Genomic DNA, 18,586 nt, shown 5'->3' with positions numbered 1-18,586 from the left:
ATTTTTAAGGAATCTGTGTTGCAATGATTACTGATGTTCAATCGGTGTTAAATACTTATTTAATGCTTTAAGCTTTGGGTCATAGGGTTCAACAACAAAAAGGCCTTCATTTGGGCCATGATCAAATAGAACCAGATAAACGAAGTGGTTTTATTTTGAAAACTAAGGTTGGACCAAGGTTTAATAAAGGCCCACTGCCTTAAAATAATTAAGGTGATAAAAGAGAAGTTGTTTATGAATAGTTCAAACTCGGATCATGAAAAAGCTTTTTTTTTTTTTTTTTTTTTTTTTTTTACTTGTTTGGCAAACAAGCCAAAGTAAAGTCCAAGTTTAGACTCGATTATTAAACAAGTCAAGCTAAACATAATAATATGTTCGTAAACAAACTTTTGAATATGAGGCTTGATTTAATTATATATAATATTATATTTCAATGTATGCTTGTCTAAAAATATTATTATATAGACTTGAAGTTGGATTGTATAAGTTTGTAAATAAGTTTATATGATATCAAAATATTATTTACCGAGAATGAATCGACTATCTTAATAATTAATGAGCCACGATAAAAATTCATTAATTTTATGACATATAAGACATACCTATATTAAAATACAAATTTGTGATATATAATCAAAATACCAAATAAATATGAATTTTATTTTAAATTACTTGAACACTTTGTTAATAGAATTTTACTAAAGAAGATATTTAAATTTCTTGAAATTTAAGTAATGGAGTTTTACCTAGAATAAATTATCATAATAATTAATAATAAGTCACTTAATATTTTGATAATAAAGTTTAATTGGGAGTGTTGGCCAAGGTGCAACCCCTAACCTTTGTATTTGTGAGAGAGAGCTATTTGGGTATATTTAAGATTTGGATTGTGTGAGAGTGCCTCTACACCATATCTATATTCTTCCAAATTTGTTAACAAAATTTCTTTCTTTGTCATTTGTGGAGTTAGGCTACTGCTGAACCACATAATTCTTAGTGTGTTTGTGTTTATTTTTCTTTTGAGTTAGTTTCCTTCGTTCATATTATTTGTTTTGGAGATCTTCCTAGGTCTCAAAATATTTTCACAATTAGTATTTGAGCTTTTTACAAACATGTCTTTCATCAAAGGAAAGATGAATTGCTTGTTGACTCACAAAGTTGATGAGGAAAGCCGCAAGATTTTTGAAAGCAATATACAGTAGACCTCTTCAAGTTAGAGAGATACCGGAATATTATTTGAATTGTAGCTATAGTGGCGCTCATGTTTTTGGGTATACACTATACCCAAAAGGACGTGAGTATAAGGAGAAAGTATATAGTGTTTTTAAAACTCCAACTCAGCACACATGTGGAGTTTCTAAGACCACTGAAAAATTGACAAATAGATTAAAAATTACAACTCACCAAAGGTTATTTATAATAAAATAAAAAAATTAAAAAAAATTAAAAAAAAAAAAAACACACACACACACACACACAAATACTCTCTAAATTTTCAAAGCCCGCCATCAAAACAACTTCCCCTTTTTTTGAAAATCAAAATTTTCTCTCTATCTCTGCTCTCTTACCGCTCTCTCTTCCAAACCTCCATAGCCATTGCCCACTGCCTAGCATCGTTGATGGAGCTACATTGTTGGACATAAATAGTTTCGAAAATACCAAATTTCACTATCTCGCCACTCTTCCGTTTCCCATTCTCCAAAATAGCAAATCTCATCTCTCTCTGTATCTCTCGCACCACCATACCACACTGGCACCTCCATCTTCTCTCTCTCAACTCCAAACCTTGACAGCCGCTGCCTAGCATCGCCGATCATCACCAGTTCCGACGAGATTGACCTTTGTCTCATCGGAAAACGCCTAAAATTGTCTCTCCGTTGTCTTCAACCACAAAGTTTTCTTCACTGCTTTCAACTTCTGACTTTGCAAGAAGGTTTTCTCCTCATTTTTTTCATTTTATTTTATGAATTTTCTGTTTACATATGTGTCTTGATTTTTTTTTTTTTTTCCAAAAAAATTTACTGATAACCTTGCCTTTGGTAGGCTCTTCATAAATTGAATCATCCCAATATCATAAAACTGAACAAGGTTGTCAAGGAAGACAATGAACTGTTCTTCATTTTTGAATACATGGTAAGATGATATTTCTTCCTCTTTTAGTCATTTTTATGTTGTGACTTTTATGCAGAAATCCTAGGAAACCAGAACTTGTTATGTAGAAAAGAAACTTGTACTGTTTGATAAAATGCTTCAATGAGTATAGATGCACTAACATACAGTAAAAGGGTTTTTTTTTTTTTTTTTTTTTTTCAAAAAATTGTTCTTTTAGGTTAGATTAAATTGTTATTTTTTCTTCTTCCAATATTGAAGCTGTATGTACAATCTTGTTTTGGGGTTGTACATATTTCTCATCTTTATATTTATATTGTAGTAATAAAGAAAGGGACAAAATAAAATTGGGCTGCCTAGATTAACATTGATGGTTCCTTCCAGGTAATATATGATGCTACTATAGTCAAACTCCGTGCTAGTCACTAAGATGAAGTCAGTTCATATATTGCTTGCAGTGTACTTTGTTACTTGCATATAGTCTAAGTCTATATTGCCTTAGATTTAAATAAAGAGGAATTTGGTACATTTTGTTAGATACCTTTGGATTATATTAACATCAGTCATGTTTATTATTGGCTTTATATACCTTGCTTTTTTTGTTTTGCATCATGGCACCATGTGGCGCCAATTGTTGTTATGGAACCTTGCTAATTGTTTTTGGTATGTTGCTTATTTCTGTTACTAAATCAAATTGTGTATAAGTTTGGAATTGATCGCTAAGAAAGTTTGAGAAAATAAGGGGACTGTGTTTTAAATTCTTTGCTTGAGTTTTCAAACAAAGCTCTGTGGAGGATTACTCCAGCTTGTGGAATTGCTAAGATGTGCTTTGCACTTGGTTTTGATGGTAATAGGTAATGATAGATTATATTGAGTGAATTTGAAGGATGGATTCCTACTATAATTATACTATGCTCACTTTGGAATATTTTCATTGAGATATATTCTTGCTAACTATGCAACTTGGAGATTTTGTTAGATTTGCATTTTGACAGAATTAGTCATATTAAATGTGCTCAGATATGCATTTTGACAGAATCATTGTTTCTTTATATGCAATTGAATGAGGCTTTTTTTTTCAAAACTTTTTTAGGTGGTGGTCTAGTTGCTTGTGAGCAGTACTGGAATTTCATTAGTTTGATAAGCTCATCAATCTTTGGTTTGGGAAGCTTCAAGGGTAATGCATAGCAGCGTTGTTTGGGATGCTCATCAAACTTTGGCTTTATTCTCCATGACATAAGGCCATTGCAGTGAACAGACTTTGGACTTTTTGAAGAAACTTGGTCTATGAGATCTGAATCTCAACCAACTTTAATAGTTCCAACTTTGTTTATCTAAAGACGAGGCAATCTTTTTGTTGTGTTGAGTTTAAAACTTGTACCAAAGAAATGTAAGACAAGTGTGATGTATAATACAAATACTTATGTTTTACAAAAGATATAAAGTTAGGATAGTTTAAAAATATAGATGAAGGACCTTCCAAATTTTCTTGTAAAGTATATACTAGATGAAATTTATCAATAAATTATTTGTTCAGCAACTTGACAAAAATGGCTACACCTTTGCAAAAGAAGAATAAGCCAAAATGTATTGGCCATTTCATACTTTGAGAGGGTAACAATATATGTTGGTCATTGCTTTTATGAAAACAGATATTACGTATATGGTTTTATTTCAATAAAGTTCTATTTGTTTATAGAGTACAAAATTATATTAACAATACATCTATTGAAAACTGCAATTCTTAAAAAAAAAAAAAAAAAAAATTTCCATACCTTATCTAAATCAAAAACTATTTTCCTGTTTTTGAACATTACATAATGCCAAACTCTCATTTTTATATACAAAACAATCTCAAATAAATAATGAACATTTAAGTTTTCACCACAAAAATGTTCAACATGCCTATATCTCTCCACCATCTAAATTATCCTCATTTTTCACCATCAATATATTTCTTGTAAACACACACTTGTACAATTCTCCCCTGGAATAATGAAAAACAAATCCCCTTTCCCCCCACCTGTAAGAAAACAAAAAAAAAAAAAAAAAAAGTCAACACCTACCATTCACTATATTATCAAAATAACAAAAAAAAAAAAAAAAAAAAAATTGTAGCACCAAAATATTATCATTCCCTTAATTGGAACAATATAACACTTGCAACAATCTAGCATTGCAATTCCACCACTATGCACATATAGAAACTAAAATATACGAATAAAAAGTACTCTTGCATTTAAAACTTTTATCATTTGCATTTAATTAGTCTTTAACTAGAAGTTACCCAAACATATACAAAATCTATCATGTTTGAGTAAATTCATTCATTACAAAAGCTTTACAAAATGATAGTTGTAATTACTGTTTGACTATGCAATTACTTGTCCAAAATTTCAACTATGTTATCTATAAAATTTTCAAGTCAAATATACTATCTAAAAGGTTCCTCCACTGTGCAATAATGACCAAAATGTTGTCTAAAAAACTGTCCAAAGATGTTGTCCATGAGCTGTGCAATATATTGTCCAAAATACTATCCAAAAGAGTTGTTCTTCGTACTTCATAAATTTTTAGTAGGGCCCTAAAAAAGAGAGATCAATATTAGGGTAAAAAAAATAAACAAAAGCACATATTAAAGCTTCTCCCCCTCTAACATAAAAAGTTTAAGGTTATAGAATGCACTTGATTCAAGTGTGACATTGAGATACTTTCTTGAAACATTCTTGTAGAGTTAATCATGAGATAAGCAACAAACATTTCCGGGGGAAAGAATGATGTATGAACATCTTCTATATTAAAAAAAAAAAAGTAACAAATGATTAAGCTCAACAAGCAAAAATATGAAAAATAAAAATTGAAATACTAATTTTGTACTTACCATGTACCACAAAAATAGCTTCTGAAGCTTGTGAAGTGGTTGTATCTTTCACTTTTTTTATGTTCTTTTTTTTCAAATGATTTTCTTGAAGCATTGTTGTAGAGCTAACCACGAGATTAGCAAGACATCTTCAGGGGAAGAAATGATGATTGAACATTTTCTTTAAAAAAAAAAAGAAAAAAAAAAGACGAAGTAAGAACATACAGTTAAACTCAACAAGTAAAAAATGAGAAAAAGAAAGTTTGAGTATTAGTTTTGTACTTACCATGTACCATAGAAATAGTTTTTGGAGCTCTTGAAGTGGTTGCATCTTTTACTTTCTTTTTTCTTTGCTTCTTTTCCAATTGACTTTTTATTCTAAAATTGGTTATCCCTTTTTTTCTCACATGTGGCAGATCAAGGATTGATCTCTTACCATCTAAGCAAGGTTACACATCATCATCATATATGAGATCTTGGGGACATTTTTTACCAACATCTTCCACCTTATTTGTATCTGCTAAACTCTTTTCAAGCTTGCATAATAGCTCACTTAGACTATCCATTGCTATTTTGGTCTCATGATCAATCAATGCAGCCTTATCACAAAATTTATACCACAAAAGACTTAAGTTGCTCATACACAATACATGAGTCGATTTCTCATTTGATTTAAATGAATCAACAGAGCAACACAATCTTTTCTTGGCATCTTTTGTCCATCTACTTGATATATATTTGTCGGGTATATTATTCACAAGAAAAATCCTTAAAGCATGGCAACATAATAACCCCAAAGTCTCAAATAATTTGCAATCACAACAAATACTTAATTCAGTCCGGTTAAAATGCACAATATGCATCCTTCTACTCTCCCCATTACCTAGTGAATATGTAAAGTTATCCTCATAATGATTAATTTCAACACAATTCAATCTCATACCAGAATTAAATTCTTCTTCAAACATTCCAAACAAATCAAGAGTATAAACTTTAGCAGCATGACTTAAAATGCCCCCATGCTTATGAACTTTCCCAGGTGCACCATTCTTACAACGAAAATCTTCATTTATTTCATCTTGTTGCATTTGTGTTGCCTTTTCCTCATAAAATTTAATAACTTCAATAAGAGACATAGATGTTTTCATAATTTGATGAAAAATACTATTTGTACTCTCACTTCTTTGGGTAGACTTCATCTTTGCAAAAAAGAAATTGAAATTGAAAGTTGGGCACCACTTTTCTCAAATTTGGTCAAACCTGTCTAGCCATGTATTGTCCTTTAAATTATGCATCTCAATCATTTTGCTCCAAGTTGACTCAAACTCCATTCATTTGAACACCCACCATATAAGCAATGATTAAATCTTTAATTGAAATCTGGAACACCATAGATTCCAATAAGATTGTTTTGAGCATTTTTACTAATATGCCATAAACAAAGTCGATGACGAGACTCACTGAAAACCATATTAATAGCATTTGCCATCACTTAGTCTTGATATGTAAAAATAGATTTTGGTTGTCGACCTCCCATTGCAGTAAAAAAAAGTCTCAAACAACTAAATAAATGACTGAGTTATCTCATCTAATAAAAAAGCACAACCAAACAAAACATTATTCCAATGATGATTCATTCCCACAAATGGTGCATAGATTAAGTTGTACTTATTGGTTTGATAAGTGGTGTCAAATATAACAACATCTCCAAAAGAGTCATAATCTAATTTTGATCTACCATTTGTCCAAAAGAAATTCGCAATTCTATTATCTTGGTCTACTTGCACCAAATAAAAAAACATTGGATCTTCATTTTGTTTTTCTTTGAAATGATTAATAATACTTTGCCCATCACCAGCTTCCATAATTTCTTTTCTTTTTGTTTGCACAAAATTATGACAATCTCGCCTAGAGAACCCAACATTATTTACACCACCAAGTTCTTTTGACAAAAATGAGTAAGACTTTGTTGCTTTTATACCCGAACTAACCATTGTGCTAATTATATTCCCATGAGCAGGTAGCACCTTTCTTTCTGATCTCAAGTTACATCTTTCTTCTGAAGTTGCAAATTCATGATTGTGTGTGTCATTAAAGTGTGAAACACTCAAAATATCATTTTTTACATCAAACCGAATCCTAGCACGAAAACCCATTCTTGCATCTAAATTATGATACTTTTTAATATTAGAAGGGTCTTCAAACTCTTTAAAACCTTGTTTTGAACACACAAATACTTGTTGCCTAATAACACCATTATACTCTCGTTTAACCGCTTTTCGAATGCTAAATTCCCTTTTTAAAGCATACTCATTATAAAGGTTATATGCTTCTTCTTTAGACCTCACTTGCATTCCAATTTTAATTTCATCACATTCACCCAAAGTTACATTTTCAAACTTTTCCCTTTTATCATTGTCCCCAATAGCAACAAAAGCATTTTTTGAAAAATCCATGACCAGTCGAACCTAATCATGGAAAAAAAGATATATTGAATGAACATAATGAAAAAATGATTATAAATATACATAAATCGCCATAAATTCATAAAAAAGAATTGTTGCCAGCCACCTACTGATCCTCAACCATAAACACATTGAAACTCAAGTAGGCTTCATACCAATTATCAAAATATCATAATTTTCTATAATAAATCAACCAAAGACTTAAACTAAGAAAATGACAAAAAGATAGATTGAATACCTCAAAGGAGACTCTTAGGGCGAAACTATTTATTAAAATCAATTCCTTCAGCAAAAACAACAGTACAAAAGCATTGCATCCATCCCTGCACCATGAAAAAAAAAAAACTACTACAAGGAATGAAAAAAATTGTGAAAATTCCAAGTAAGCCAACACATTGCAAACTTAAATGCATCTAAAAGAAATCATCTTTAACATGAAACAGAGAGGGAGGGCATTTTCCGACGAGACAAAGGTCGGTCTTGTCGGAACTGATAATGACTAACGATACTAGGCAACGGCTGTCAAGGTTTGGAGTTGAGAGAGGGAAGATGGAGGTGCTAGTGAGTGGTGACTGATGTGGCATAGAGGTGCTAGTGAGTGGTGACTAATGTGGTATAGTGCTGCGAGAGAAACAGAGAGAGAGTGAGAGAGAAAGATGAAATTTTTTATTTTGGAGAAGGGGAAAGGCAGAGTGACAGGATGGGGGAAAATTAGGGGGCATTTGTGTCTTTTTGTTTTATGTAACCTGAGTTGGTGAGTTGTAATTTTTAATCCATTTGTCAATTTTTCATTGGTCTTAGAAACTCCACATGTGTGATGAGTTGGAGTTTTAGAAGCACTATATACTTTCTTGAGTATAAGACATGCCAAATTTGACATAGATTATTACAATAAAAATGGAAAACATAATCAACACAACTTTTGTTTTTGAGGGTTGATGCCACTGCCCTAGTTTTCCATGACTATATGTTAAATGATTTCCTAATTGCATTCGAAGCACAAGTACTAGGAGAAGATATTAAGACAATAAGGAAGATAAATTTTTTTACACAAATTTCTGAGCAGTTTAAAGTGGGAGAGAATGAATGTCCATTGATGATGATTGGACACGATTGAAACATTCGGTTTATCTCATGAGGAGATTCAAAAAGAATTTTCTGAAACAAATGGCACATAAATTTGAGGAGAAAAGGAATAGTATTTTGCAACAAATGGATATGAATTTGGAATGGGTGTTGAACATATTCTCGTGGAATAGATTGGGGTTGAACTTGAAGAGTGGGTATTTCAATCAAGTGAGTATCAGGAAGAGCAACAAGCAATTGCTAGCGCACAAAAAATCCAATATGTGAGTCAAGTACAATGCCAGAATGGATTAAAAACAGTCTTAGATGACATGCCTCGCCAATGTGCATTGCTCCATTATGCACAAGATAGTGCATCCGAGTCAAGTGAGCATCAGGAAAAGCAACATGGTAACTGCTAATATGGTATGTGCATGAGTCCCTAAGCATCAAGAAGAAACAACTGCCCACAAATGAAGAACAGGATTAGGATACTTTTTTTGATTAACAGAACACGCCATCTCACAAAATGAAATGACTTACCTAGAAAATTGGCATGGTTTACAAGAGAAGCTTTGATTATGTTGATTGCATTTTGGACTTATGGGAAGGTAGATAATAGATTATCTCATTGTCATAGCTGACTCAGTTCACAATCAGAAAAATTAATAAACCACTTCATCAAACATCAATCTGAAAGATTTTATTTTCCTGATTCTTCGAGGAGGTTAAGGTACATTAAATGACCAAAAAATCCTTATAGTTGACCAACAAATAATATAAAATAATCTTCTCAAAAAATAAAAAGACTAAAAAGTCCCTTTAGTAGTTATTCGGCAAAAACAAAACAAACTTTTTAGCAAATATAAACTAGTTTTTATATAACAAATAAGTTATTTGGAAATATAGGGATAATGAAAATGTATCATTGAAAACAGCTAAGATGAAATAGTCAAATAAGTAAAATTCATGCATAATAACATTAAAAAAAAATTTATGTTCATAATATTTTCACAACACTTTCACAAAAAATCTTAAATAATAAACTGTTATTGACTGTTACGAGTGGATAAAAAACTAAATTAAATTGTAAATTTAAACAGATTAAAACTTTCCACTTTTTTTTTTTTGGTGAAAATATTGTAAATATAGTAATTTTTAATATTGATATTAAAGGGAATCCAAATCTGATCATTGAGTTAGTGATGAACTTTTTAAGTAAATAAACTAATTTTTATCGTTTCCCAAAAAAAAAAAATCTAATTTTATCTTTTTATTTCATATTTAGTAAATAAATTATCTAAAACTAGGGAATAAGTAAAGACTAAAGACACTGGCAAACAGGTGAAGGTGAAAAGGGTCATATCCATACAGACTCAGTCCGAGTCGTGTGCAGTGCAAACTAATCAGCACATCAAAAAAAAAAATCTATATTTAATTAATCTCAGATAATATTATTAATTTTTTACAATTTTTTTTTAAGCTGAATAATCTTGATATTATCTACTACTGCTTCTTCTCAGTCCTTACAGCATATCTATTTAACTGACATTACTAAAATAGACTTACGTGTTCCTATTCCAATCGAAGCTGAACCCAAAAGCCAGTTTCAATCTGTGAGTTTCTCTCTCAATAGTTTTGTTTGTCTTTTGTTGGTCTTTTTGTTTGGTTAGAATGATTCTTTTGTGAAATTTCTTGTACAAGTGAAGTGAGTATTCTAACATTGTGACAACAACCCATGTTTTTATGTGCTGATTTGGTAAATGGGTATTCCCCAAATTGGTCTATTTCTAATAATTATGTGAGTTTGATCGTGTGTGTGTGACGTTTTATGCGTTAAATTTGATCTGGGTATTTCCTGAATTTACATGGGTGTGTGACTCTTTGTTCTGATGATTGGTTATTCTAAAATTCCTTTGTTACTATATGTTGCAGAGGAGTTTGCATGAGAGTATGAAGATGAAGGCTGGGAAGATTTTCTTGCTTCTTCTTTGTTTGAATGTGATTACCATTGGAGTGGTAAAGAAGCTCCCTTTTGTGTTTTGTTCCTTACATCTTGGTTTTTTTTTTTGGATAGATATTACAGCTTTGTACTTGTATTTTACTAAATTTATTATCTTATTTTGGGGTTGGTTCATCTTGCTTGCAGATTGCTAATCCACCAACATGCGATGCTAATCTTGTTGAGGCTTGCAGTGATTCGAGTGAATGGCAAGGGGAATTCTTTCCTGGGATTCCCAAAATTAAGTATGAGGTAGGGTGAGTTATGGACCTTATGGTCCATTTGTGGTGTGTAAAGATTATTCATTTTTCTTTTTACCATGTTTTTTCTTGTGTTTCTATTAAAATATAGGTTTAGGAAAATTTTATTTTCTCAATGACTGTCAAGTTATCAGTTTTAAATCTCTCTGAATTATAAAGTAAAGACTTAGTTTTTCCTAAAATCTATTTAGATTTTTAAATTGTGGAACTTTGTGTTTTGTATACAACTCTATTTCTTAAAAAAATAAAAATAATAATGGGAGTCTTCATGACTGTGACAGCACAAATATGTGAATTTAACTTTTGTCTATGCAGGGTCCTTCTAGCAAGAATCCACTTGCATATAAATGGTACAATAAAGAGGAGGAGATTCTCGGGAAGAAAATGAAGGTTAGTTTGAATTTGTAATATGATTTAGGCTTTCAAGAAGCTAATGGTTTCTAACAAAAGATTTTTATGGAAACAGGATTGGATGAGATTTAGTGTTGCATTTTGGCATACATTTCGTGGGAGTGGTTCCGACCCATTTGGTGCACCTACAAAGTATTGGCCATGGGAAGATGGTACAAATTCAGTGGCTATGGCCAAGAGAAGAAGTAAGATTGATCTTTTTTTGTCCAATTTTGTATACTTGGTACTGATAATTTACCAGTGGAAATGATATGAACTTTGTTTCCCCACAAAATTCTTAATGCATATAACAGTGAAAGCCAACTTTGAATTCATAAACAAGCTTGGAGTTGATTGGTGGTGCTTCCATGACAGGGATATAGCCCCTGATGGCAAAACCCTGGAGGTGAGTCATCTCTTAGGTCATTGTGCTAATAGGAGGTGAAATTCCTGTTGCTTACTCAATTTAATCTATGGAATCAGAAGCAGATGTGAAAATTTTGAGTTTTTGTTGTTTCTAATTTTTTTAAATAATATTCAACTGTTTTTTCTATAGAATTTAAGAATCTCCCACAAAACCAGTCATTTGGCATTGTTATCTTTGTAACAGGAAAGTAACGCAAACTTGGATGAAGTAGTGGCCCTTGCCAAGGAGCTTCAGGTAATTTTATATGAATGAATTGGTAAATGGTCATGTCAATAGCTGTAATGTAAATCACACCATATATAAGCAAAACATATATGTACCCTTTCAGATCCACATAGTTATCAGTGTCTCCATGAGGATCAAGAACGCCCTGACTCTCTTGAGGCTCAAATATCCACACATATTTCCTTTTTCTTGATTTTATCAATTTGAGTACATGTACTCATTGACCAACTAAAAACCTTAATAATTTAAGCATATGAATTGCGGCATTAAACCAAGCACACCCAATCTTCAATGACCTGTGAAGCTTAATCCTGTGTTTTTCTGCCAAGTAGAAGCATGTTAAGGTGGAAAATTAAATTTTATGATGCATACATTCATGTAAACATTTTTGTTATTGTCAACCCTTTAATTTCCTGGACCTGTTTGGGCAAGAGCAATTAACTTAATGGTGCATAGGCTTCTATCCATGTTATATAACAAAAAATTTCTTTTTGATTTATCTATTGCACATGATAAGCCTGCCTTGTTTAAACGCCTCTTTAATGTGACTGTTCAGGGAACTAAAATCCGCCCTTTGTGGGGTACAGCTCAGCTGTTTATGCATCCTCGCTATATGCATGGTGGTGCAACTAGGTAATTTTTCCTGAAATGACTGTTTGTGTGTTTGTGCTCTGTCATTCATGGACTTATGCTTCAGATGCACTTGGTTTACAGCTCTGAATTAGGTGTATATGTATATTCTGCAGCTCAAGTCAAGAAAGCCATGGAGGTGGGTATATGTGTGCGCGTGAAATGTTATTTTTGTGTGCGTAACCTATGCTTGCAATGTTTTTCCATCACATTTTAAGTCTGCTTGTTGATACATTTTACAGGTCACACATTATTTAGGCGGAGAGAATTATGTGTTTTGGGGTGGCCGTGAGGGTTACCAGACTCTCTTGAACACGGATATGGGACGAGAGCTTGATCATATGGTGTGTTTAGTGCACATCAACTTTACAATTGTGTTCAATGATACATTGACTTAACCTTTGTCTTGATTTTATATTCTTTTCGGCTAATTCTTTCCCAGTCCAAGCCACCAAGGGTCTTTAGTCTTTACTATTTTAACATAATTTTCATTGTGATGATTCTTCTTTTACTAAGTTATTATTAATCTTCATACAGGCCAGGTTCTTTGAGTCTGCTGCTGCTTACAAGAAGAAGATTGGATTCAATGGTAACATTGTGTTTAATTTATTACCAATCCCTCATACTAGAGCATTTGTGTGATAGTATGATGTACAAAGAATAAACCAGTAAAGAATTTAATAGAATTATTATCATCTTTAGAGCAGATAGTATATGTCACTCTGCCATTATGCGATAATGAACTTGTTTTTCTTCTTCTTGTTGCTCTTTTCAGGGACACTGCTGATTGAACCCAAGCCTCAAGAACCTACCAAACACCAGTATGCTTCTTAACTTTTCTGTTTAATTAATAATCTGGATTGCACTCTCCTTCATGCTTACATATGGTAAATCTCTTGCCAGGTATGACTGGGATGCTGCAACAGCAGCCAATTTCCTGCGAAAATATGGCCTTGAAGGTAAGCAGAAGTTTACTACATTCATATTCTTCTCATTTTGATCTCTCACCTTGCTGTTAATAATACCATACTATTTCTAATCAGATAAGTGTTTCCATAATTCATGATTTTAAATGTAGTTAACTTGCATGATTTGCAGTCCTTGACTAACTTTAGAATCTTGAGATGGATGTCCAAATTGTTTTGCATAGAACATTGATTGATTAACTGTAACAAATTCAAGACCTTATTGTGTCCTGTTCTCTTTTGTAGGAGAATTTAAACTGAACATTGAGTGCAATCATGCCACCCTATCTGGTCACAGGTATGATATATTTTTTTTGTTGAGCAAGTGCTAAGTTCTGAATTTTAACTTTTCCATTGAATTAAACAAGCACGAACTAAAGTGTAACTCCTGCAACCTTGTAATGCCTCTGTACGTTGCAGCTGTCACCATGAGCTTGAAACTGCAAGACTCAATGGTATGCTGGGAAATATTGATGCAAACACTGGCGATCCTCAGATTGGTATGCAATAGTTATAAACATAAAATATTTTCCTCAATTCTTTACTTTTTTGGGTAATTTATATACTTGACATAAAAAATGTTCCAACACTGGAAGTTTATTTTGGAGCTGTTTTCGTTTGCTACAGGTTGGGATACAGATCAGTTTCTCACAGATATTGGAGAGGCAACTCTGGTTATGCTCAGTGTGGTCAGAAATGTATGTGATAATTGTATCTCTTCAATTTTTCATTGCAAGATTCAAATGTTGTGATAAAAAAGGAATTTATTGAACTGTTATTTGTTCCGATCACAGGGCGGACTAGCACCAGGAGGATTCAACTTTGATGCAAAACTGTCAGTCCCTAATTTTCTTTTGATTTTCTTAAACATGCTTATGGTTACATGCATCTTATATGTTTTCATGATGAATATATGAATTTCATTATACATTGTTTTGATCCATTTCTTCACTTGTTGAATATTTAGACGAAGAGAGAGTACAGATGTTGAAGATTTGTTCATTGCTCATATTTCTGGAATGGATACCTTGGCCCGTGGGCTTCGTAATGTTGCCAAGCTGATTGAGGTGAAAAATTTATGCTTCTTCTCTTTCGTTATGGACCTGCTGCATGTATAAACGTTATTTTAATGTTTCTTTTCTTTCTCCTACTAATGACACCAAATGACTTTTCTTATCATAAAACAAAGGATGGTTCTTTAGCTGAGCTTGTCCGCAAGCGATATCAGAGTTTTGACTCAGAACTTGGGGCTCAAATTGAGGTAAAGTATTCTATACACAACACCACCACCACCACCACCACCACCACCACCACCCCACCCCCCCCCCCCCCCCCCCTCTCTCTTTTTCCCGTCTTTCAAATGTCATCTCTGGCTAATGCATGGTTGCATTCTCCACCAGGCTGGTAAGGCAGATTTTGATATGCTTGAGAAGAAAGCCTTTGAATTGGGAGAACCAAAAGTTGCTTCTGCCAAGCAGGTAATTAAGCTTGGAGTATGCCGATTATTTATTATTACATTGTTACCAATTTACTATCTCATTAGGCCTTGATAATAAATCTAATAGAGGGATTTTGTGCAATGTCACAGGAACTTGCGGAGATGATTTTCCAGTCTGCACTGTAAAAAACAGCAGGTGCCACTGGGCTACTAGATTTTGCTTATCTTTTTTTGGGGAATAATACAAAATAGAGGTTTACCAATAAGGCACACATTATCACCAAAGTTAATCATGTAGGCCGTCTTCTCATCTCATCATGGAAAGTCACATGGGAAGAGTTGATCTTTGTCCTGCACTCATAATTTTTGGTGGGGTTTGTTTGCCTTAAATTAGGATCGGATATTATGCTTTCCTGAACTAGGCCATTTCCAGAAAGCAGCTTTGTATGTATGGAGCTTTGGGATACATTATATCTTTTAGGTAAATTGCTGTGATCTGTGAAAGACCTTGACAACAATAATTGAGTACAATCTAACTCGTGAAATGAAGCATAAATTGACATGAACGTTTTGATGATCTAAGCTCATGGTCTTAAAGCATTTTAAAATCTCCAAACTAAGATTTCCTGTCAGTCATGTTAAGGGCATGTCCGAATATGTTGTAATCTTTAGGCACACTTTGGACTTTTAGGTCCCTGGTTCATTGCTAGCCTCGTATTTATGTCCATTTCTTGCTGGGGAATATATTGGAAAAAGTAGTATGTTAAATGGGGATCCACTATTTTGTATAATGGGAGAGCTAGTTTGTACCATAAGCTCACGAAAGACATAATAATGGGTGATAAGAATCATTCAAACAGGAAATATAGTATGAACAGCACCCACTACATATAGTCATAATCAATTAACTGCACTGGTTAACAACAGCACGATACAATCCCAAAATTATCTGCGAAGGGTATAGTTTTCATTCATTGAATGCCTTAGTGGATTGTTGCCATTTTCATCCCGGGAAGCCAATGCATCAGCCTGCGGAACTACCTACCTAAGCTTGAGTTAGATGCAACCTGTGGGTATTGCTCTAAATAAGCCTAAAATTTAAGAATAAATCCGGGGACGAGCTCATTTATTTTTGACACCTAATTTTACAACATGCTGAAGTAGTTGACACTTTCTTCATAAAGTCACCAATTTTTTTCTACAACTCAGAATCGATTACTTCAACAAGTAGTGAAAATTGGCGTGAAATTAGGTGGAAGGGTAGTAGATAAATTAAAAAAAAAAAAGGTATAAGTTGAAGACTGATGTCTACCGAATTATAAAAAGCAATAGCACTCATAATGCAATGGTATAGGGAAAGGATGAAAACAAAATAAAATTCTCACTAAGTGTTCTCTCCAAAGTAGTCTGGTATCACCAGTGCATCTATTTACTTCCCATCTTGATTTTCATATGAGTAGTCTCCTTAAGAACACTAAGTTGAATGATTTTGCTATTTAAACTTGAATGGTAGAACACTATATTGAGACTGGTTCAAGTTTGGGTTAAACTTTTTTCTACTGTCGTTATATGTTGTATCGAGTGATTGCATGAGTAGTATAATAAAGAAAGTTTATTTTGCTAATAGAACATGTTAAGAGATACGGGTTTAGAGCCAAGTCTATCGTACTATTTTAGTCCAAATTATATTGGTAATTTAATCCTAATCATGTCCAATCCAGGGTTAGCACAGGTTAGTTTATTATACAATTTCTTTCAAAATGGGTAAATTGTAATACATAAAACTCAATGGTAAAGATGTAACCGTTTAAAGTTCGCTTGGTCATGAGAATACTTCAAAATATTATTCTAATTTGTGAAAGATTTCATTCATTTTTTTTGTTGGTGTGTCTTTGCGATATATTAGAGCTACTTAGCGCTTACTAGTGCTACATAAGAAAAAGAGAAGACATTGTTTATTTGAAAAATGTTCATCTTTTCTCTTCCCAATTGTACAACATGATTATGCACAAATAAAGTTAATTATCAAGAAAAAAGTTCTTTGTTGTAAATGTTGTTGATAAGTTAAACTCTAGTTAATCTTTCATCTCTCCATAAGTTAAAATTCTATCATATCTAGGAGTGGAGCTGCGTTATACGTAAGGGACCATGACCCTCCAATTTTTATTTTATTTTATTTATTAAAATCTTATAACAATAGGTGAAAAGTACAGCCATTCCATTTTCTTTAAAATCCGGCCCTCCAAAAGCAAAGATTCCCCCCCCCCCCCCCCCCCCCCCCCGCGCCCAAAAAAAAAAAAAAAAAAAAAAAGCCAAATTTGCCTTAAAAAATCCCAACTTTTCACCTAAAAATAAAAGAGGTATTCTTGTAAATAAATAAAAAAGTGTGATAGCATTTATAAGATAGACAACTCTCAAAAAAGTTCTTTTTTGCCAAAGTCTTCCCTCTCACTTGACACTTTATAGTTCTACTATATATTTTACACATTTTACAAATATGTACTACATTTTATATGTTTACAATGTAAGTACAATGCAAACCAATAAAAGTCCTCTTTTTAAAAAAAAATTCTTTTTCTTTTCCCATTCTTAATTCTCATACCATTCCTTCTCTTCCACAGTGCATTCTATATTACAAAATTCTTCTTCTTCTTCTTCTTCTTTATCTTCTTTTGTGCTATTTAAGTATAATTTCTATTTATTTTATTATTTTCTTTTTTAGTTCAATTTCTACTGAGAGCTATGAAACTAATTTTGAATTTATTTACTATAGTTGTCTAATCTAGTTGAATTTAAATTCTATTTATTTTATGGTTTCTTATAGTGATTTTATTATATTTAATTTCTATGAATATCATTTCTTGTAATTGTATATATAGTCTAGTTTTGTTATGTATTGATATTTAATTTCTATGAATGTTATGGACTTATGATTTTTCATAAAAGAAAAAGAAAAACGCAAGATAAAAAATGACCTTTAGATGCTCAATGGGGTGTTTAGCTTGTTATTAATTTTGAGTGTTAGTAAAAATAACACTACTAAAAAATTTTGATATAATAATATTGCAGTATTATATATGAGTTATGACTTATACTTTGGATTAAAGATTATTATTATTATTATTTTAAAACTAGTGCATGTAGACATGTATGTATTTATATAGTATGTCGTGGTTTGCGTTTTTCTTGAATCACAGACCAATAGGATAGTTTTACCTTGGCTTCCCAAACAAAAATTTCTTCCTCTGCTCTTGATCATATCTAATTTTATATATATATGGGTTGAGTTTAAGTTACACCTAGTGTAATTCTAAATAATATTATACCACTCAGTATTTTTGTAATTGGATGCGAATTTTGACAAATCCACCATTAAATTACATTATCTTCATATATTTTCCATGCTTGCAAAATTTTAAGATAATTAAAGATTAATAGCAATGTCATCAATCTATTGTTTTAAATTCAAGTATTTGTGGTTTAAAATAATGTATAAAATAGGAGTTTATGGATTGAATGGTAAATAAGTATATAACATCCAATTGACATGAAAATTGGCATGAATGTTAAGCACATATAGAACATGTAATTCAATAGTAAGATTTTCAAAATATAAATTCTATAACAAGTTATTGTTATTAGATGGTGTAATATTGCTTAGAGTTATATCATGTATAATTTGAACCCAACCCTATATGTATATGTGTGTGTGTGTGAATTGATGACCTTTCATTTTATTCTGGCCTATCA

The 18,586-nt window shown here is 32.2% G+C and overlaps 2 protein-coding genes across 2 annotated transcripts; one reads left to right on the top strand and one right to left on the bottom strand.

Moving 5' to 3' along the window:
- Positions 1–5,418: 5,418 nt before the first annotated feature.
- On the bottom strand, positions 5,419–7,425 carry LOC126705356 (protein FAR1-RELATED SEQUENCE 5-like). The gene is made up of 2 exons (XM_050404310.1): positions 6,813–7,425; positions 5,419–6,089 (listed from the first exon to the last, which is right to left on the bottom strand). Exons 1-2 carry the CDS (start codon positions 7,423–7,425, stop codon positions 5,419–5,421), a joined length of 1,284 nt encoding a protein of 427 aa, XP_050260267.1.
- Positions 7,426–9,954: 2,529 nt separating this feature from the next.
- LOC126715761 (xylose isomerase) lies at positions 9,955–15,418 on the top strand. Its single transcript, XM_050416539.1, has 21 exons — positions 9,955–10,115; positions 10,435–10,518; positions 10,649–10,753; positions 11,077–11,151; positions 11,228–11,357; positions 11,466–11,557; positions 11,762–11,812; positions 12,360–12,436; positions 12,518–12,572; positions 12,676–12,777; positions 12,971–13,022; positions 13,209–13,254; positions 13,337–13,392; positions 13,645–13,696; positions 13,819–13,898; positions 14,026–14,096; positions 14,193–14,233; positions 14,366–14,465; positions 14,588–14,659; positions 14,799–14,876; positions 14,987–15,418. Exons 2-21 carry the CDS (start codon positions 10,453–10,455, stop codon positions 15,020–15,022), a joined length of 1,437 nt encoding a protein of 478 aa, XP_050272496.1. The 5' UTR covers positions 9,955–10,115; positions 10,435–10,452; the 3' UTR covers positions 15,023–15,418.
- The last annotated feature ends 3,168 nt before the right edge of the window (positions 15,419–18,586 follow it).

Source organism: Quercus robur, chromosome 2, assembly GCF_932294415.1.
Source record: "Quercus robur chromosome 2, dhQueRobu3.1, whole genome shotgun sequence".
Taxonomy (NCBI): domain Eukaryota; kingdom Viridiplantae; phylum Streptophyta; class Magnoliopsida; order Fagales; family Fagaceae; genus Quercus; species Quercus robur.
The sequence above is the reverse complement of the archived record's forward strand: the minus strand, read 5'-3'. Positions and strand labels throughout refer to the sequence as shown.

Coding starts and splice junctions, on each gene's coding strand:
- LOC126705356 (XM_050404310.1), bottom strand. CDS start 7,425: ATGGATTTTTCAAAAAATGCTTTTGTTGCTATTGGGGACAATGATAAA. Junction 6,090..6,812: donor GGAAGCTGGTGATGGGCAAA/GTATTATTAATC, acceptor CTCTTATTGAAG/TTATTAAATTTTATGAGGAA.
- LOC126715761 (XM_050416539.1), top strand. CDS start 10,453: ATGAAGATGAAGGCTGGGAAGATTTTCTTGCTTCTTCTTTGTTTGAAT. Junction 10,754..11,076: donor TTCCCAAAATTAAGTATGAG/GTAGGGTGAGTT, acceptor TTGTCTATGCAG/GGTCCTTCTAGCAAGAATCC. Junction 13,023..13,208: donor GAAGAAGATTGGATTCAATG/GTAACATTGTGT, acceptor TGCTCTTTTCAG/GGACACTGCTGATTGAACCC.